The sequence below is a fragment of the Mesocricetus auratus genome, unplaced genomic scaffold (genome assembly GCF_017639785.1).
Source record: "Mesocricetus auratus isolate SY011 unplaced genomic scaffold, BCM_Maur_2.0 Super-Scaffold_100011, whole genome shotgun sequence".
In the NCBI taxonomy this organism is placed as follows: Eukaryota; Metazoa; Chordata; class Mammalia; order Rodentia; family Cricetidae; genus Mesocricetus; species Mesocricetus auratus.
This window is the reverse complement of record NW_024429195.1, coordinates 58598873-58620263: the sequence shown is the minus strand read 5'-3', so window position 1 is coordinate 58620263 and position 21391 is coordinate 58598873. Positions and strand designations below refer to the sequence as shown.

The following is a 21391-nucleotide window of genomic DNA, read 5'->3' as shown; positions in this document are numbered from 1 at the left end:
AGTGTATTTTAATGACCCCTGAAGTGATCAAGGAGGTTAGGATTCTACTGAATGTATAATTTTGAAACTTTGGCCTTCTATTCTATGAAAGTCTGAGCTGCCTAGAATCTGGAGCTGTGTTGACTCCACATTTGTCTGCACTGCATACCATGAAGTAGCCTTTTAACTAAAGACCTATTCAGTGTAAATGTGTGTGCACTAGAACTTTAGATTAAAACATCTCGGTAGCCACTATCCAGTTTATTATTCTGTAGTCTAGAAAGAGAAACAGATACCAATCTTTCAAATAAATATGTTTTTCTGTAGATTCGCGGTACCCTAAAGAGCTGGACCAAGTTGTGGTGTGTGTTGAAACCTGGGGTGCTTCTGATCTATAAAACACAAAAGAATGGCCAGTGGGTTGGAACAGTCCTTCTGAATGCTTGTGAGATCATTGAGCGCCCATCAAAAAAGGATGGCTTTTGTTTCAAGCTTTTCCATCCTTTGGAGCAGTCTATCTGGGCAGTGAAGGTATGTGAAAACTTGTTGAGATGAAGCTTTCTTTAAAGATAGGGAACTAATGTCTCTATAATTAAAAGTATCAGTATAAGCAGGAAAACAGAAGTGCTTTTTTTGATTAATGGTCACAGAATTCTACAAACCATGGACAATGTAGTTTACATTAACCAAGTCACCTAATCTTAAATTTTCACAGTGAGATCATTACTTTAGTCTCTAGGATGATTAAAGGACTAAGTGAATACCAGACCTTGAATAAAGGACTAACGGAATAACAGAGAAACACTGATGTTCCTAGGAAAGTATTTGGGATTTATGTGACAGTAGTCTAGATTCATTGAGGAATAAATTTAGGATTACAGAATTATTTCTGTTTTGGAATTTATGTTTTTACTAGTGAGGTTACAATTAAATGTCCAACTAACTAACTTACACTTACAGTATTTCTCATCTAGTGATACCTATATGATGAAAATTCTTGTTAGCATTAAAATTGTATGGTAAATTTTAGATTTTCTTACTATATGAGCAACCATAGAGAGAGGAAATTAACCTGTAGATTTTGCATGGAGTCTGTTATTTCACCCTCAGACTTGGAAGGACATAGATAAGATTGAATCCTAAAGTGTTTACTATAGCATTTTTCCTAGTAGGTGATAAGGTGAAAATTGGGGTGATCCGATTCTAGGTCCTAGTGTTTTGTTTAAATTTTTTTTAAATAATCACAGTTAATGAATTAATTCTCTTTTCTTTCTTGATTCAGAAAAAGTAAAGGTTTTTGCGATCAGTCTTTGAAACATATAATTGATTATAAAGTAGATATTTATTTTCCCATAGACCCAGTCAAAATTCATTTCCTTATATCTAGTGAATTATATTTCCAGTGACTTTTTTCAAACTTCTAGAAATACAGTGTCTCTCATGTAGTAAAACCTGTAAAATAGAAATTTTTTTAATTGTGTCAGTATGTTAAAAATTGGGTTTTCTTCTCATAAACACAGCTGACCGGATAAGGGGGAGCTCTTGAGTCCCAGACTGATGGCTGAGAGACCAACAGGGGACTGATCCAGACTCCATGAATGTAGTGTCAGTGAGGAGGCCACAGAAATCACTGGGGCCTTGGGCAGTAGATCAGTGTTTACCATGGTTTATGAATGAGCTTTGGGAGCCCATTCCAAATAGAGGGATGCTCTCTCAGCCTGGACACATGGGGAAGGGCCTAGGTCCTGCCCTGGATGAAATGACAGACTTTGGAGATCCCCCCAAGGAGGGCCTCACCCTCCCTGGGGAATGATGTGGGGATTGGGTGGGGCGCTGGGGGGGCTGGTGGAGGGACAAGGGAAGAGGGGTGGGAGAGGGAGCTGTGACTGACATGTGAAACATTCACGTTTCTAATTTAAATAAAATCATATATTGAGAAAAAAAGAAATATAGACTTTTATGTCATTTATAGAACCAATATAAAAATAAATTTTTAATAAGACAAAAAAATTGGGTTTTCTTTACTATACGAGCAGTACGTACAGATAATATTTAAATGATAAATGCTATCATTTGTTCAACTTTTTATTAAGGAGGCATATTTGTCAGGAAAGAATACTTGAATACTAAAATTAGCATTCTTTTGGGGGGGTTTCAAGACAAGTTTTTTCTGTGTATCTCTGGCTGTCCTGTAACTTATTTTGTAGACCAGGCTAGCCTCCAACTTAGATCCACCTGCCTCTGCCTCCCAAGTGCTAGGATTACAGGTGTATGCCACCACTGCCTGGCTAAAATTGGCATTCTTAAGACAGGCATAATTAAAGCTTGTTTACTTTTAGATTGTAATTGTGCCTGATAACCCACATCTGATACGAATAATCATGCTAAGTTATTGTTGGTCTCTCACAATACTTACCCTGTACCTTCTGTTTTCTTTTTTCTTACTAAGGGTCCAAAGGGTGAAGCAGTTGGATCCATAACCCAACCCTTACCTAGCAGTTACTTGATTATCCGAGCAACTTCAGAGTCAGATGGTAAGTACTTTCTGATGGATTGGCTCTCATCTTTCAGGAATTACTTTAAATATTACTTTGTGCTAACCTTGGAGGATATCATATTTTTGTAGGATACTTGAAACAAAACACTGTAACCATAAACCATGGGGAAAGCTAAATACATTTCTGTAGGCAAGCAGAGAACTCTGATAGGAGGGACAAGTGTGACTGGACAGTGTTAGCACCTCAGATTTTCTCTCTCTCCCCTGACACAACAGTGCTTTTGGGACTAATAGTTTTGGTTTTGTTAGTTAGTTTGTTTGTTTGTTTTTTAGTAATTCATTAAACGTTATCATTTTTAAGAGAGTTACATTAATGTTTGTGGAACACATAACACTGGTTTGAATTTATTTTACATAAGAAAACAAAATACAAATAACTTTATAAACACCTCCCACCATAGCCAAATATGTAATTTATTTGGCAAATCATACAGAGAGAACAATACACACACACACACACACACACACACACACACACGTATGTATATATGTAACATAACTTAAAAGCTTTGTAAGTGATGGTAGATTGGTTCTTTACTGTCAAACTTTATGGTTTAGATTAACTTGGTGTAGGGAATCTTTACAACCTTATAATACTAGAGGATTACTGTTTATATTAAAATACAGACATAGATTTCAATATGAAATATTTTATATGGTTAAATTTTCTGCCAGATCTTGAAACAAGTATGGATTTTGACGTACTTAGATATTAATCTATTTCATAATTCCACTGATAGAATTGTAATTATGAAAGAAGGCTATTAATATTAACAATCATGGCAGTTACTGATAGCGTTGTATAGGTATTTTCTTTTATTTTTATTTTTAAATTTTAATTTTAATTAGAAACAAGGTTGCTTCACATGTCAACCCCAGGTCCCTCTACCTTTCCTTCCCCTCCTCCCACACCTTCCCACTAACCCCCCCTCAGCACCCCATCATTTCCCCAGGGAGGGTGAGGCCCTCCATAGGGGTGTCCATAGTCTGTCATTTCATACAGGGCAGGGCCTAGACCCTTCCCCAAGAGTCCAGGGTGAGAGTGCATCTCTCATTGTGGGATGAGCACCCAAAGTCCATTTGTATACCCGGGATAAATACTGATCTACTATCCAAGGCTCTAGATTACCTAGGCCTCCTCACTGACACCCACATTCAGGGGGTCTTGATCAGTCCCATGCTGGATTCCCAGCCATCAGTCTGGGATTCATGAGCTAACCCTTGTTCAGGTCAGCTGTTTCTGGGGGTTAAACCAGCTCAGTCTTAACCCCTTTGCTCATGAGTCCTCCCTCTCTATCACTGGGTTCCTTGAGTTCAGCTCAGTGTTTAGCTGTGGGAGTCTGCCTCTGCTTCCATCAGTCATTGGTTGAAGGTTCTGTTTCCCAGACTCTCTGGCCATGGGATTGTAGGCTGACACTCCCTTGCTCCATGTCGAAAATCCATATATGAGAGAGTACATACCATGTTTGTCTTTTTATGACTAGGTTACCTCACTGAGGATGGTTTCTTCTAGTGCCATCCATTTGCCTGCAAATCTCAGGATTCCATTGTTTTTTTTCTGCTGAATAGTACTCCATTGTGTAAATGTACCACATTTTTTCTATCCACTCTTCGGTTGAGGGGCATCTAGGTTGCTTTCAAGTTCTGGCTATTACAAATAATGCTGCTATGAACATAGTGGAACAGATGTCCTTGTTGTATGAATGTGCATCTTTTGGGTATATGCATAAGGATCCAATTTAAAAGTGGGCTACAGAACTAAATAGAGAATTCTCAATAGAACCCACTTTTAAATTGGATCCTTTGGTGTTTTGGAAACTTGCTTCTTGAGCTCTTTGTAAATTTTGGAGATCAGCCCTCTGTCAGATGTGGGGTTAGTGAATATCTTTTCCCATTCTGTGGGCTGCCTTTTTGTCTTGTTGACTATGTCCTTTAGCTTAAATTTTTTATGTTAAGCAAAAATAACCAAGGTTACAAAAGACAAGTGTTGCATGTTTTCTTCTGTATGTGAGAGCTAAAGAAAACAAATAGAGTATGAGAGTAGAAGCAAACGTTAGGAAGTCAAGAGAAAGGAGAGGTGGGGTGAATGTGCTCTCTATACATGTGAAAATGTGCCAGCAAAGCCCGAGATTGACTAGTACACACTAACAAAATCTTTCCATGCATGTACATAGAGTAGATGCTAAACCTGGGGACAGACCTAATGTCATCAATGAAACATTATTTCAGGTAGTTTATAGCAGAAACATGTTCTCCTCAGTGTAATTTGTGTACCTCACTTGATACTTTAAAATTGCATGTTAGTGTTTGAAGTTTTGGGAGATAGTTTATTTTAGATTGGATATGCTTACATAATACATGCTGTCTCCTATTTGCTGTAATTTTTAAAATGCTTATTGTTTAAAAAGCATGCATAAAAAGATTGCACTAAAATCCTGGCAAACTTTTATGTTTAAATTAACTTTTCTAGTGCTTGTTTCTCAAAGAAACAGTAATTTAAAGGTAAGAGGGTTAAGTTATATGAATACTGGTTTCATTAATTTTCTTGCGTGTTCTTCTAGGTAGGTGCTGGATGGATGCCTTGGAGTTGGCTTTGAAATGTTCTAGTCTTCTTAAACGTACAATGATCAGGGAAGGAAAGGAACATGACCTGAGTATTTCCTCAGATAACACACATGTGACTCTGTATGGCTTACTGCGTGCTAACAATCTCCACAGCGGTGACAACTTCCAGTAAGTGGCTATTGCTGCTAATTTGGTGATGCTTTTGGGATCATCTTGTTCATGAAGTCAGTTGTCGTTTCTACTACCTTCATAATGTGTATAGTGTTGAAATTTGCCTGTCATTATTATGTGGCTTAAGGCCTTTATAATTAGTTTATTTGCTAAAAATCAGGCATAGAGATTTATCTTCTTTATTTTAGCCAGTGTGCATTATTCTTTTTTCCAGGTACAAGGGAGCTGAGTATCTATTTTGTCTTTGTACATAGTGTTCCTTCCATTAAGAATGGTTTCTACTTCTTGCTGTCTCCTTCTGTCATAATCCCATTTCATGATCAGTTTGAATTCTGTATCCCATGTGAAGGTTTCTGTCCTCCAAATGATGAGAAACACCTTTTCTTCCATTGATCTTCGCATGTTTTGAAATAGCATTGGATTTTGCCTGCCATTTGGGAAGCATGTTTATGTTTTGGTTTGGTTTTTTATGTGTATGGGTATGTTGCCTGCATATATGTTTGTGCACCGCATTCCTCCAATGCCTTCATGAGCCAGAAGAAGGTGTCAGTCCCATGGGACAGTTATAGATGATGCGGGTGCTGGATTTGAACCTGGGTCCTCTGGAAGAGAAGTCAGTTCACTTATCTACTGAGCTGTCTCTCCAGGTCCTGTGGACACATTTTTTTATTGGAAACTATAGCTGAATTGTGGTTTTGTCTCCCGAAGCATTCATTATAGCTAATACTAACATAATATTTCTCTGGCACAACTGGGATGTAATGTACAGATGTTTTTCAGGCATCTTTTTATTGCTTTGTATAAAAAAAATCCCACCATTCCCTCTTTTCATCGTTTAAAGCTTCACCTTGGGGCTATGAGCTTATTTCTTTAAGCTGGAATTGTCACTCCCATTCTTCCCTGTGATCTTTTCCCTCTCAGTGAAGCCTATCAGATATATGTTGGATATGTCTCAAAGCATATTTTCCATCTTATTCTAAGGGGTCATTTTTGGGTGACTTTGGAGCTGGTTGCAGTGGAAAGTCATAATAAACTAAGCTGGGAACCTGATGGTCTTGACTTAGTGTTTTCCTTCAAACCAGATGTGATGGTGATCCTGCTTCCAGTAATAGTGTTTGTAAAACAGTAGGTGGGTGGACCTAGCAAGAAGTAGTCTATATTCTTTTGTGAGAGCATTTAAGCCCCAAGAGTAGAGAGGCAAGCACTCAGTTTGTCATCTTTCATTGCAGGCCTCTGTTTAATTTCTTTGTGCTTTTGCTCACTGATCTGTGAAAGAACAAAAGTATTACCTGGCAGGGTAATTCCAAAGATGACGTAAGCTAAACTAAGTAAAGCACTTAGAACTGTGCACAGCACATAGCAAATTTACAGAAAATGGTACATTTTGTTCTGATTTATGGATATCCTTAGCCTCCTTTGTTCTTCCATATAATTATTCCACTAAGGTTGAATGATAGTGAAATTGAAAGACAGCACTTTAAGGACCAAGATATGTATTCTGATAAATCTGACAAAGAAAATGATCAAGAGCACGATGAGTCTGACAATGAGGTGATGGGGAAAAGTGAAGAAAGTGATACAGATACATCAGAAAGACAAGATGATTCTTACATTGAACCAGAGCCCATTGAGCCTTTAAAGGAGACCACCTACATGGAGCAGAGCCATGAAGAACTCGGGGAGGTGAGCACTTTCTAGGGCCAGAGAGACTCCAGCTTATTAACTCTAGAAACTTCCCGCACACAATTACAGATATTATTGCCTGGCTTATTGTTTTCCCCAAAGAATATTTATATGCCACATGTTCTTCAGAGGTGTATTGTGAAATTTATTTATATTTATACGTGACCAAAAACATACCCAAATGCCAGTGCGGTCTGCTAAACTTCAAGTCTACATTTTCAAGTCTATTTTTGAAATAGAATATTACTTGATGGCATTGCCAGGTATAAAGTAAATTGTAAATAGTATAAATTTAAAACTTGCTTGTTATTACCAGTGCATATAAAAGTAAATGTATAAAAACAACAAACTACAAATCTGGGTATGGTGGCACATGCCTGTAATCTCAGCACTTGGGAAAATGAAGCAGGAAGTTTGCAAGTTTCAACACAGCCTGGGCTACCTTGTCTCAATAAAAAATAACTTTAACTGAACAAAAAAAAAATAGAACCTGGTTCTTTTGAATATGCTATTATTTTGATACTTCTTGCAGCTCTTTTTTTACTTTTATAGCCTAGACTTTATTACCGAGATGGTTGTTACATGTTTTCATGATACTTGAAGTCATCATGGAGAGTCATGTTTTTATCATTTACTGTTTTGTCTGTGTGTCTAAGATAAATATTTCAGTGCATTGTGTTATAATTGTTAAAGGCAGGTGAAGCTTCTCAAACGGAAACTGTGTCTGAAGAAAACAAAAGCCTTATCTGGACTCTGCTCAAACAAGTCCGTCCTGGCATGGACCTGTCCAGGGTGGTTCTTCCTACATTTATTTTGGAGCCGCGTTCTTTCCTGGATAAACTCTCAGACTACTACTATCATGCAGACTTCCTGTCTGAGTAAGTAGAGTCTTCTAGAAATAGAAGATCCCTGCCTGGGTTTAGCATGCCTTGAGAATGTAGCAAAAGTCAGACATGGTGGCATGCACTTGTAATCTCAGGAGCAGGAGGTGGGGAAAGGTGGATTCCTGCGGCTCAGCAAGGCCAGTGAGAGACTCTGCCTAACAAACAAGGTAGGTAACAGCTGAGGTCATCCTCTGGGGAATAGCAAGTTTGTGCTCACCCTTCCATATTTTACCTGTTGCCACATCTGTGGAGTCTTGGGGCGGTTTTCTGTGCTACTAAGTTTTGGCCCAGTGATTTGGTCTTAAAAATCTGCACCCATATATGCTGTCCATATCTGTTTTCAGTTGTAGTTATTAATCACATTAGTAAACATTGAAAACATAAGTAAATCCATATCAAGAGATGATTGGTATGTTATATATAGGAAAGCTTTACAAATGATGTAGTAGTAAAAGAGCTCGTAATGCCAGCATGGTGGTGCACATTGGTGATGCTGGCATTAAGAGACTTGCTGTGAGCCTGAGGCCAGCCAGGGCTTGTAGCAAGACTTATTCACCCCCTCCCCCAATAAAAAGAGTGCCTAGCTAACAAGCTATCTCTTAGAAATAGAGTGAAGATATCTAATAACTTACAGAAAATGGGAAGTAGAAAAAATGAAATGGAAACAGTTCTTGAATTTGAACCTCATGCAAAATAAGAAAATGCAGATAAAGGCTATAGCAGAATAGTATTGTTTATATATCCCATTGACATGGAGCTTTTACCCTTGTTCTGCTTCCTCTGTAGTTCTTATCTTCATCTCTCTTGGAAAGTAATTCTCAGAATGAAAAGTTCATATGGTGAATTTCTAAGAGATGCTGTTTTCATCAGTGGGAAGGTTGTACCTTAAAGAAAATAATAACAAGTGAATAATAAGAGAGGGCACAGTTTTTTGGCAGCACACATGACTCCAAAGAATTGTGAGGCAATGAGCGTTTTTTGAACATTTTGATCCAGCCTTAGAGCTATAGCAGCTATCGCAGTGCCATTGCTAGCTGGCCTCTCCGTACTTTGTTTCTGCTTATGTGAACCACTCTTACAGAGGTGACTCCACACACACCAACTGATATACTCAAGACTGTTGGACTTAACATCCAGTGTAGCTCAAGTGCCAGCCATAGTTCACTGGCTAAAAAATGTTTGACACATCTGCATATAAAAGGAAGAAATTCATAAAATGATGAAAAAGCCACCAAGGCACACAGGAAATATAATTTACTACATTGTTGTTTAAAGTGGGACTGTTTGTATTTGCTTATTTTTGCTTGAAGAAAACTTTGAAGGAATTGTTTATTTTTTAAGATTTTATTATTTTTTAAATTATGTATTATGTGTGCCCATGCAGGTACCTGTAGAGGTCCGAAGATGGCATCAGGTCCTTTAGAGCTGTAGTTACAGGTGGTTGTGAACCTTTTGACTTGGCTGCAGGGGACCAAACCGAGGTCCTTTGCAAGAACAGTCCATGCATTTAACCACTGAGCTCTCTAAGAGTCTTTTAAAAATAAGCCTGTATTGGTTAATTTTCTGTTATGACAAAATACCAAGGCAGCTTACTGAGGGGAGAGTTTAAATAGACCATCGTGACACGGGAAAGGGGTGGGTATGCCAACAAGGAGCAGGCAAAGCAGAGAGAGCAGAAAGTATGAGAAGGCTATGTACTCTTTAAAGCCCACCCCCAGTGACATACTTCCTCCAGCAAAGCCACACCTCCTAAACTCTCCTAAGCAGTGCCCACCAAGTTAGGGACCAAGTGTTCATATGGAGCCTTTCTGGTTGTCAGTAATCCTAAGTCTAGCCTCTGCCACTTTGCACCTTGTCTTCAAATTCAGAGTCCACTGTCAGATGCACTTGTGAAAACAGAATGTAGTAAATAGCTACATTACAAACAACAGTGAAAACAACTTGCCAGTAAAAGTCACTTCAAGGGTGCTGGAGAGATAGCTCAGAGTTTAAGAGCACTGGCTGCTCTTCCAGCGGTCCTGAGTTCAGTTTCCAGCACCCACATGGTGGCTCACAACCATCTATAGTGGGATCTGTTGCCCTCTTCTGGCATAAAAGCATACATGGGAGATAGAGTACTCATATATAAAATAACGTTTTTAAGTCACTTCGAATGTTCACAATCACTTCTTTAGCAGTTGCAATAATAGTCAAATGGCCAGGGACAAAGGGAAGCCGAGTCCTGGCTCCTCTAGGTTTCTTCTGTACAGACTAGGTGTTACCCTGGTAGTTTGTTCCGGGGGAAAGTCGGCTGGTAACACAACACAGACAGGAAGAGCAGAGGACTGTTTGGCAAAACCCTGTAGATGGGCATGGTAACACACAAGGAGGGTGAGGGACTGACTGGGGACACACTGCTGGCTGGACTTAATGACTCTCCTTTCACACTTGTCACATGGAACATCAGCTTTGTAGCAGGGACACAAAACCCACAAGTCCTTGATCGGAAAGGCCGCCATCAGCCCTCTGTTCTCTCTCCTGTGTACGTTCATTTCTAACACCAGCTGTCCAGGTCAGATGTAACCAGGTGAACACTGACTGACTGACTGACTGACTGACTGACTGATGCTCCTTCTCAGACAATGGGACTGACCTGTAGTCAAAACTGTTGACTGGGCTTCAAGGCACCACACAACGTGTGGATCTTGAAAATCTGTGTTTGTTTTTATGGGAGAAAGAGGATCGTTTGTTCTTTGGCTTCTGGTTCCTGTGGAAATCCCTAATCTTGGGGAGGCATGGCAGCAGGTAACTTGAGCAAGAAGCTGAGAGATCGCATCTCCAGGCAACTCAAAAAGCAGGGAGTGGTTACTTTTTGATCATAGTTACTCACAGGCCTCCTTGTTAATCCTGGGCGCTACAGAATCCCATTTCTGACACTTGGGTTTGGAACTTCCAAAAAAAAACAAAAACGTTTTCAGCAGTGACCCAGGTAGTACATGAAAACATGAAAAGATCACAAAGCTGGGATAAGGCAACCAGATTAAAAGAGGAAAGTGGTTCTTTACAGATTTGTTTTTATTAGTTTTTTTAAATGTGTGTGTATCTATTGGGGGGGTTGGGGGTATACTCACATGAATGCAGACAACCCATAGATGCCAGAGGAGGGAATTGGAGTTGGAGTTGCAGTCAGTTGTGAGCCATTGGACAAGGGTGCTGGGAATGGACCTCTGGCCCCCTGCCAGAAGAATAAGCAGTGTTAACCTCTGAGATAGCTCTCCAGCAGCAAGGAAAAGTTTCTAGAGGTAAATTTACATGAGTGTTTTACTGTGTACTTAAATATGAATTAGGTTTCCAACTATAAGTCATAGTAAGTTAGGAAGAGAATTTGTGATCACGTGAAATGATTATATTTATCATTTTGGTTTTTAGGGCTGCTCTTGAAGAAAATCCATATTTCCGTTTGAAGAAAGTTGTGAAATGGTACTTGTCAGGATTCTATAAAAAGCCAAAGGTAGTGTTTGTACTTTGCTTCTTTATTCCACCTTTTTATTTGTGTGTAAATATTTGTGTAGATATCTGGGTGCTATGGTGGACATGTGGAGGTCAGTTCTGTCCTTACATCATGTAAGTCTTGGGGATCAAGCAAGTCGTGAGACTTGGAGGCAAATGCCTTCACCTGCTGTGGCATCTCACTACGCACGCACACAGGAGCGGTTCATGTTCCTGAGCCTTTATTTTCTTAGTCATTACGATAGACTGAGGGGTGCTACATAAGTAACACGTAGGATACAACGCATGTGTGTGGTAGCTAGAGCCAAAACAGTCCTTCTTTGTTCTGGTTCATCTTCTCTATCCCAAGCAGTTCAGTCAGAAAGCAAGAGTAACAAGTATGTTTGAAGGAGCAGTGACAGGAAGAGATTATGAGAATAGAATAAAATGCTTTAATCTGGAAAGATGAACAGCCAATGGAGGACAGCTACCACCACTAACTTAATGACAATCACTGTGTCCACAGAGAAGTGTGCTTTAAGAAAGGAGATCTCAACCTTCTCCAGTTAGAGTCTGTGAATTTCCATTGTGCTGGTCAAGCAGTAAGTGAGAACTATCACACAGTAGAATTTCATGGAAAGAGCCTCAAAACATAAATTAGAAAATTGAGTTTTTATTTCTAAGAACATTATGAACTGTATGTGTGAACCCAGACAACTCACTTAAACTTTGAGCCTATCTCAAAAGATCTAAAAGATAGAGATGTTGACATACAAATACTGTATTATCTGGCGTTTCCAATGCTGATTAAATACCAAAAAGAGATGGTATCTAAAAGATACCTGCACCCCCATGTTCATTACTTCACTATTTGCAGTAACCAAAATACAGGACAACTCAGCCTCCAGCAAATGAATGAGTGGAGATGTTGAACCACTCAGTTGTCGGGTTTGTGTTTGTTTGTTTGTTTGAAGCAACCATTGCTTTCTTGATGCAGCATCTTAGAGAAATGTCCTGCATCTCTCACAGTTGCTTTCTTATTGTTTTAATTTTCTTTTTTTCTTTCTTTCTTTCTTTCTTTCTTTCTTTCTTTCTTTCTTTCTTTCTTTCTTTCTTTCTTTTTTTGAGACAGGGTTTGTCTGTTTTGTTTTGGAGGCTGTCCGGAAACTCGCTCTGTAGACCAGGCTGGCCTCAAACTCACAGAGATCCGCCTGTCTCTGCCTCCCGAGTGCTGGAATTAAAGGCGTGCGCCACCAACGCCCGGCAAGTTTTATTTTTATTTCATGTAAATTTTGTTTACTGTGAAGCATTATAAGATGGTCTTCCAAATAAGACAATTTAATTTTAAACCTGTATTTGTAATTTTTAACTTGTAGGGTTTTTGTTGTTATTGTTTGTTTAACTAGGGACTGAAGAAACCATATAATCCTATACTCGGTGAGACTTTCCGTTGTTTATGGATTCATCCCAGAACAAACAGCAAAACCTTCTATATTGCGGAACAGGTATAAGAAACACTAACTTGGTAAATCACTGTTGTTTAGCTTCTTGTTAGGGAAGGTTTGGTAAACATTGGACATTCTAATGCGGAACACTACTCCATATCACACTGATGAGTGTTGCTGTCCCAACCCATCCGGTTTGACTATCTTGTGTGGTTGCTGTCAAGATGTCAGCCAGTCTTCACTTACCCTTACTTTTGACTGGAGTGAGCGATTGTTGTGAAGAGAGTTTAGTTTCTCAGCATGTGGTCCCTCCATATAGTTTTACTCCATCACAATACCTTGCTTACTCAGAACTTTGAGCACCTCTGTGTGTGGGCTCATGCCTCATGTGGAGGAGGGAGAGAGGAGGGAGACGGTGTCCTAATAGCCTCCCGGATGGAAGCTATTTAATAATCTCATTAGAAATGCTATATTATCATTCCCACACAAACTTGTTGATTCACACCCAGCCTTGGAGTGTGCATGCCAGGAGGTGGATTTCCTTGGAGACAGAAATCCGGACTGTAGTCATTAAGATTCATTCGTTGCTTACCAACTATTCCTTGTTACTCCTTCTTAGATGTGAACTTTTGATGCTAGCATAACAGTATGCCTGTTTTGTTAAATGGCATGATCTTTCCTGTGTTCAATAGGTGTCCCATCACCCACCAATATCTGCCTTTTATGTTAGTAACCGAAAAGATGGATTTTGCCTTAGTGGTAGCATCCTGGCTAAGTCCAAGTTTTATGGTGAGTTGTTCCTTGTCCCTAAACTGTGCTTTTCCAAAACTTAGTGTTTTCTGTTGTTTTTATTTGTAAATAAATTAATTTTATTATGTCATTTTGGCAAGGAATTCTTGTCTTTTAAGCATCTTTAATCCTGACTCCTGTTTAATTCTTGCACACTTAGAAGTAAGGCATGTTTTACCTAACTTCATCACATGCATGTAACAAACTTTGACACTGGATCACTCAGTGATGGTATTTAGCCTTGGACCAAATAGCACACTGTTGAAAATGTTTGTGAGTACAAGAAAGGAATATGGAGAAATTTGGTTTTAGTGGGAAACCTTAACACAATGCCTTTGACAGTTCAAACAAAGCATAACCAAAACTGCATAATAGTAGAAAATATCTGTAAGTGCTATTATTTGGCTTTTTAATTTTAAAGATATTTAAAAAGCTTTGAGAATTCAACTAAGGAATCTTAAACTGAGAGAAAACAATCATAAGGGAGAAATAGAAAAGGTAAAAGTAAACAGAAGTCTAAATTTTAATTACATGAGAGGATAGAGAGTCAGAAACTAGTCTACACAGGAAATCTAAATTATAACAACTTCCACCAGGAGTGTGGCACATGCTTTTCATTTTAAAAGATGTTCCCCTACTTAATTTTCTTTTGATATTTCATATTAACATTACTCCTTCCCTGTCTAGCTACACTCCCCATACCCACGTGACTTTGAAGCTGTCTGCTCCACTCTGTAGACATCTTTTACTGAGCACAGGTGCATGGCTTATGTTCAGGGGTTGCTCTGCACTGTGCTCTTTTTTCTTATGTGTTAACATGACTTATGAACACCAGGGCTGGTTCTTTATAGTTTGGAAAAATCCAGAGTTCACAGGGGTACTTTAAACTTAAAAAAAAATCCTCATTATTTCCTTTGAGTAAGACATCTGGGATGGTGTTTAACTCACAAAGTAGCCTATTAGGCACTCAGTTGGAGTCTAGAAAAGTTGATATAGAGATAGGGACAAGTTATGGTTGTGCATAAATATTTGCAGACTTTTATATAAATATTCACAACATTATTCTTTGGCTCATGACAGATCAACAGAACCAAATGTCGACTTGTATAGACAGACCTCTTATAGCTATTGGAGTGATTATCAATTTACAAAATGAATACTTGTTACAATAGCATAGATAAATCTGAAAAATATGTGCTGGGTAAAATAAGCCAAATATGTTATATATTTTATAATGTGTGCTAGAATTGGGAAAATACAACGATAGGAAACATCAGTGTTCCCCAGAGATAATGGGGACTTTTTTTTTTTTTTTGGCTTTTTTCAAGACAGAGTTTCTCTGTGGCTTTGGAGGCTGTCCTGGAACTAGCTCTTGTAGACCAGGCTGGCCTCAAACTCACAGAGATCCGCCTGCCTCTGCCTCCCAAGTGCTGGGATTAAAGGTGAGCGCCACCAACGCCCGACGATAATGGGGACCTTTCAGGATGGTAGTTTAGATAGGTGTAGCTCGTATGTTGGTCAGTAGGTAAGCAGGCAAAGAGATAGACATGTGGACAGGGAATCAAACATCAAACCACACCTTGTGCATGGTAGACAAGGGCTGCATTACTGAGCTACATTCCCACCCCTCAGTCATTTGAGGTGGTCTTTCTATATAGTGCGGGCTGATGCTGAAGCCCCAGCCTGTGTCTAGATGTCGATGTAGGTATGTGCTAGTGTAAGTGAACCCTCTATGCGGTGCCACATACTGTCACACTTAGTGCTTAAAATAGGCCATTCAGTGTATGTTATGCTCCATCAGTGATGCAGAGGTTAAGGAAAGATATAGGCCATTCATTGTATGTTAATTATACTCTAACGTCAAAGATACAGAGGTTCAGGAAAGAAATGGCCATTTATTATATGTTAATTATACTCTAACATCAAAGATACAGAGGTTAAGGGAAAAAAAAGACAGAGACAAGCGAGAAGAAATCACTATGGCATTTTATCACCTGGAGTGTACCAATTTTTAAATCATTAGTAGGATCATTGAATAAATTATAAATATTTAAAACCTGAGACTCATCTATATGTGACTTAGAGATCAATATTCAGACAAGGCAAACTAAACTGTACAATGAAGCAGTATTTTGTTGGCTATTATATTTGTTAGGTATTTTTTCATTTTACTTTCCTAAACAAGTACTGATCTAAGCCTTTTGAAAATGCTTATTTTATAAGAATGGGAATATGAATCAAGTAATACATGAGGTAAACTCATGTATTGAGTTTTAAATTTTTCTCCTGGAAAAATTAGTAGATGTCCCAAATATACTTTGTTTTGAATTGTTTAGTTTTGTGAAATTTAATACTTTTTTTTTCTTTTTTAAGGAAACTCATTATCTGCGATACTAGAGGGAGAGGCACGATTAACTTTCTTGAATAGAGGTGAAGATTACGTTATGACAATGCCATATGCTCATTGTAAAGGTAAATATTGTCTATACTTACATCAGGTGTTTCTTGGCTTGTAAATGTATGTGAATGGAGTTTGTTGTGTTTGAAATAGTCAGACATTGTTTGGAAACTTTGGCCCATAGTTACTTGAGAGTTTTGTTGTTTGCTGACTATTTCTGTGGTGGATTAATTCACACATAATAGTCATATCTGTTTTTTGATTGTAAGAATTTTATGTATAATAATGGAATTTACTTGCACTTACCTCCGATGAAAGTTTTGAAATTAAATGAAACTACTTCTTCGGAATCCTGAAAAGTTATTTTATGCACTCTTGAACTAATAACCTTTATAAAGTATTAACCTTTTTTCCTCTTTTTTTAATAGTTTATTTTATTTTATGTTCATTTTGACTGCATGTATGTCTCTGTGAGGGTGTCAGAAACCCTGGAACTGGAGTTACAAATGTGAACTGCCATATGGGTGCTGGGAGTTGAACCTGGGTCCTCTAGAAGTGCTCTTAACTGCTGAGACATCTCTCCAATTCTTCAATGTATCAAGTCCTTTAAATGTTTTTCTTCACTCTCATCTGACAATTTCTTTTTATTGAGTTTTAGTCTTGTCTCAGGCTTCCTAGTGTGTGCCTCAACACTTACCTTATATTTGGCAAAAAACTAGCTAATGTTCAGAGCTTTGTATATAGTTCTTAAAATATCTACAATTGTAAATGGATAAGAATCCATTGATTCTTTGTGGGTCTCATGTCATGCGTCTTGATCCCATTCATCTTCCGGCCCCCTCACCTCCGCCCTCTACCCTTGTGGCCTCCCCCTCAAAACATAATTTAAAAGTAAAACCAAGACAAACAAACAAAAAACAAAAAAACCAAAGAACAGAAAACAAGGCAAAATACACAAAAAAACAAATTAAAAAAATCTAGGCATGGAAGCTGTAGTGTGGCCCAGTAAGTCACACAGTTTACACTTTAGTCCATACATCTTTATTTGTGTTACTGCATTGAGTCATTGGTCTGGTTTGCGGTTCTGTTGAACCATCCCTGCATACCAGGAATGAAACCTACTTGATCATAGTGGAGGAGTTTTCTGATGTTCTTGGATCCTATTTGCCAGTGTTTTATTGAGTATTTTTGCATCAATGTTCATGAGGGATATTGGTCTGAAGTTCTCTTTCTTAGTTGTGTCTTTGTGTGGCTTGGTATCAGTGTTATTGTAGCCTTGTAAAAAGAGTTTGGAAAACACCCTTCTGCTTCTATTGTATGGAATACCTTGAGGAGAATTGGTATAAGCTGTTCTTTGAATTTCTGGTGAAATTCTGCACTAAGGCCATCTGGCCCTGGGCTTTTTTGGGTTGGGAGACTTTTGATGACTACTTCTATTTCCTTAGGTGTTATAGGTCTATTTAAATTGCTTATCTGTTCTTGATTTAATTTTGGTAAGTGATATCTAGCCAGAAAATTGTCCATTTCGTTTAAATTTTCAAATTTTGTTGAGTACAGATTTTCAAAATATGACCTGATGATTCTCTGGATTTCCTCAGTGTCTGCTATTATGTCCCCCTTCTCATTTCTGATTTTGTTAATTTACATGTTCACACTCTGCTGTTTGGTAAGTTTCGATAAAGGTTTGTCTGTCTTGTTGATTTTCTGAAAGAACCAACTCTTCGTTACATTGATTCTTTGTATTGTTTTCCTAGTTTCTACTTTATTAATTTCAGCCCTCAATTTAGTTATTTCCTGGCATCTGTTCCACTGGGGTGAGTTTGCTTCCTTTTGTTCAAGAGCTTTCAGTTGTGTGTGAGTCAATTCTCTAATGTGACTATTCTCCAGTTTCTTTATGTGGGTACTTAGTGAACTTTCCTCTTAGCACTGCTTTCAAAGTGTCTCATAAGTTTGAGTATGTTGTGCCTTCTTTCTCATTGAATTCTAGGAAGACTTTAATTTCTTTTTTATTTCTTCTTTGACCCAGGAATGGTGCAATTGCGCATTAATTCAGTTTCCATGAGTTTGTAGGGTTTCTGCAATTTGTGTTGTTGAATTCTAACTTTAACACATGGTGGTCTGATAAGATATAGAGGTTATTCCAATTTTTTTGTATCTGTTCAGGTTTGCTATGTTGCCAAGTATGTGGTCGATTTTTGAGAAGGTCCCCTGTGGCTGAGAAGAAGGTATATTCTTTTGTGTTTGGATGGAATGTTCTATAGATGTCTGTTAAACCCAATTGTGTCATAACGTCTATTAGTTCCTTTGTTTCCTTGTTAAGTTTCTGTCTGGTAGTCCTGGTAGTCCTGTCTAGTGAAGAGAGTGGGGTGTTGAGTCTCTCACTATAAGTGTGTGAGGTTTTATATGTGATTTGAGTTTTAGTTATGTTTCTTTTACAAACGTGGATACCTTTGTATTTGGGGCATAGATGTTCAGAATTGAGACTTCATCTTGGTGGAGTTCTCTTATGATGAGGATGAAGTGACTTCCTTCACCTCTTTTGATTTATTTTAGTTTAAAGTCTAATTTGTTAGATATTAGGATTGCTACCCCTGCTTGTTTCTTGGGTCCATTTGATTGGAAAATCTTTTCCCAACCCTTAATTCTGAAGTAGTGGCTATCTTTGAAGCTGAGGTGTATTTCTTGTATGCAGCAGAAGAATGGATTCTGTCTTCGAATCCATTCTGTTAGCCTGTCTCTTTTTATGGGCGTTAAGACTATTAATATTAAGGGATATTAATGACCATTGATTGCTCGTTCTTGTTTGTTTTGGAATGGTTCTTGTTGGTGGAATTGTATGTGGATTTCCACCCCTTTTTTCTTTTGCCTGTTGGTAAAGTGGGATTATCTATTGCCTATGTTTTTCTGGTTTTAGTTTACTTCCTTAGGTTGGCGTTTTCCTTCCAGAATTTTCTATAGGGCTGGGTTAGTGGGTATGTATTGTTTAAATCTGGTTTTGTCATGAAATATCTTGTTTTCTCCATCTATAGTGATTGAAAGCTTTGCTGGGTATAGTAGTCTGGGCTGACTTCCGTGGTCTCTTAGTGTTGGTAGAATATCTATTCAGGACCTTCTGGCTTTCAGAGTTTCCATGGAGATGTCAGGTGTAATTCTGTTAGGTTTGCGTTTATATGCTACTTGGCCTTTTTCCCTAGCTGCTCTTAATATTCTTTCTTTACTCTGTATGTTTGGGGTCTTGATTATTATGTGTCTAGAGGATTTTTTTTTTGTGGTCCACTCTATTTGGTGTTCTGTAAGCTTCTTGTACCTTCATTAAGCATGTCTTTCTTTAGGTTGGGTAAGTTTTATTTTATGATTTTGTTGAATATGTTTTCTGCCCCTTTGAGGTGAGTTTCTTCACCTTCTATACCTATTATTCTTAAGTTTGGTCTTTTCACAGTGTCACATATTTCCTGGATATTTTGTGTTAGGGATTTGTTGGACTTAAAATTTTCTTTGGTGAATGAATCTATTTCTCATAGTGTATTTTTAGTGCCTGAGATTCTCTCTTCCATCTCTTGTATTCTGTTGATTATGGTTTGTCTTTTCTTCCATCTCTTTAGGGGGTTTTCTCATATCCTCTTTGAGGGCCTCTATCATTTTCATGAAATTGTTTTTAACGTCATCCTCTTCTGCTTCTTTTGTGTTGGGTTGTTCAGGTCTTACTGGTGTAGGGTCTCTAGACCCTGGCGGTGTCATATTGGTTTTTCTGTTGCTGAGTGTGTTTTTATATTATATCCCTCCCATCCGTTCTTCCAGTGGGTGCAGAAGGTGCTTCTTCCTCTCCTTGTGGGTGTGGGACCAGGGTTCCCTTCCAGTGGGTATAGGCAAGTCCACTGTTCCGGTAGCTCTCCTCTTCCTGGTCCCGTGGGTGGAGAAATGAACTAGGATGCTGGGGTGCTTTGGATCCCACTGGGATGGGTGGGAGCCCCAGTGGTATACCCCAGGCACAGGAGTGTGGCCTGAAGACAGGCCCTGATAGTCTTAGTCCTGTGAGTGGAGCAGGAGACTAGGATGATGGGGCATGTTGGCTCCTGCAGCAGGGATGGAAGCCACAGTGGCAGACCCCAAGCACAGTCAGGTGGCCTGGAAGTGGGCCCCAGTTTATCTAGTCCTAGTCCCGTGGGTGGAGCAGGAGACTAGGATGGTTGGGTGTGTTGGCTCCTGCAGCAGGGATGGAAGCCGCAGTGGTAGCCATAGGGAATTTTTAAAGGAAGATTTTCTGTGTTTTCTATATTGCTAAGTTTCATGAATTACTTTATAAAGTAGGAGTTTCATGACCAAATAAGTATGAGAAACATTTCATAGTTTGTTTTCTCTCAGAAGTTAACATTGTATGTTTACTATTAAAGTTCAGCTCAGTCACATACTTCAATAAAACACCGTTCAACTTCCTTTAATTTAGAATGTGTTTTCAACACAGAACCTAAATTAGCACATATGAGAACCCTGGTTTCTAGGGAAGATAATGAGGTGACATTCTAGGCTCTTGTCACAGTGTTTCCATGGGCTAATGAGCACATGTTGCTCACTTACCGCCACTGAGCTATCAGCTGACACTTCACTCACCTGAAGAAAGCATTAGCGTGTGATCCTCTGTAGGGCTCCTGGTAACCTTACACTTCAGAGCACTGTGCTGCAGCACTTCCCCATTGCACTGCACCAGCTTCCAAAAAAGTGCAAAGCACGTGACCAACACACCCTTCTGAAGGGGCACTGTGTTGTGTTGTTTTGTTTTCAGTACGGTCATTGAAGCAACACAGTGGGCTAGTTGTGCCTCAGCATCAGTTTCCTCACAAGCATGGATTACCGCACAGCACAGGGGCAGTGACTGAGGTTTCCCTATGTAGTTAAAAATGTTTATTACAAGTCAGGAGATGGCTCAGTGGTTAAGAGCACAGCTCTTCCAGAGGTCCTGAGTTGAATTCCCAGCAACCACATAGTGGACTCACAACCATCTATAGTGGCATCTGATGCCCTCTACTGGCATAAAGGTGTATATGTGGATGGAGCACTCATATACATGAAATAAATAAATATACAAATAAATAAAGCATTTAAAAATGTTGATTACACTCACGTAAACTATAAACATGTGGAGGTCAGAGGGTAACCTCTGGGTGTCAATCTTTCTTTCTACGTTGTGGTCCCCACAGTCCACCTCAGATCCTAAGGCATGACCGGATGCTGAGTCTCAATGACCCACCTCTGTACTTTAAATAAACAGTCTGTAAAGTTGACAGCTAAACATGACATGAATATGCTTTATGTTCTAAAACAAACTTTATGTCTACTTTCCAAGTTTTTTGTTGGGTGAGGCAGTATGCCCTTAGATCACAGGTTTCTCCTAGAAAGTATACCAAATTATAGAACGCTTCTTATTTTATGTCAGTATCTCTCTGTCTGAGCTTCT

General features: G+C 38.8%; 1 protein-coding gene across 16 annotated transcripts in view; it reads left to right on the top strand.

Annotated features, from left to right (window-relative positions):
* The window catches only part of Osbpl8 (oxysterol binding protein like 8), a 126223-nt gene that overhangs the window by 86999 nt on the left and 17833 nt on the right, over positions 1–21391 (top strand). For all 16 annotated transcript variants that reach the window (XM_040754898.1, XM_040754903.1, XM_040754902.1 and 13 more), the window contains 9 exons: positions 307–510; positions 2429–2513; positions 5098–5269; positions 6718–6955; positions 7649–7833; positions 11248–11329; positions 12714–12812; positions 13445–13541; positions 15915–16013. In XM_040754898.1, the coding sequence (XP_040610832.1) occupies positions 307–510; positions 2429–2513; positions 5098–5269; positions 6718–6955; positions 7649–7833; positions 11248–11329; positions 12714–12812; positions 13445–13541; positions 15915–16013 (1261 nt within the window). The remainder of the gene's footprint in view (positions 1–306; positions 511–2428; positions 2514–5097; positions 5270–6717; positions 6956–7648; positions 7834–11247; positions 11330–12713; positions 12813–13444; positions 13542–15914; positions 16014–21391) is intronic.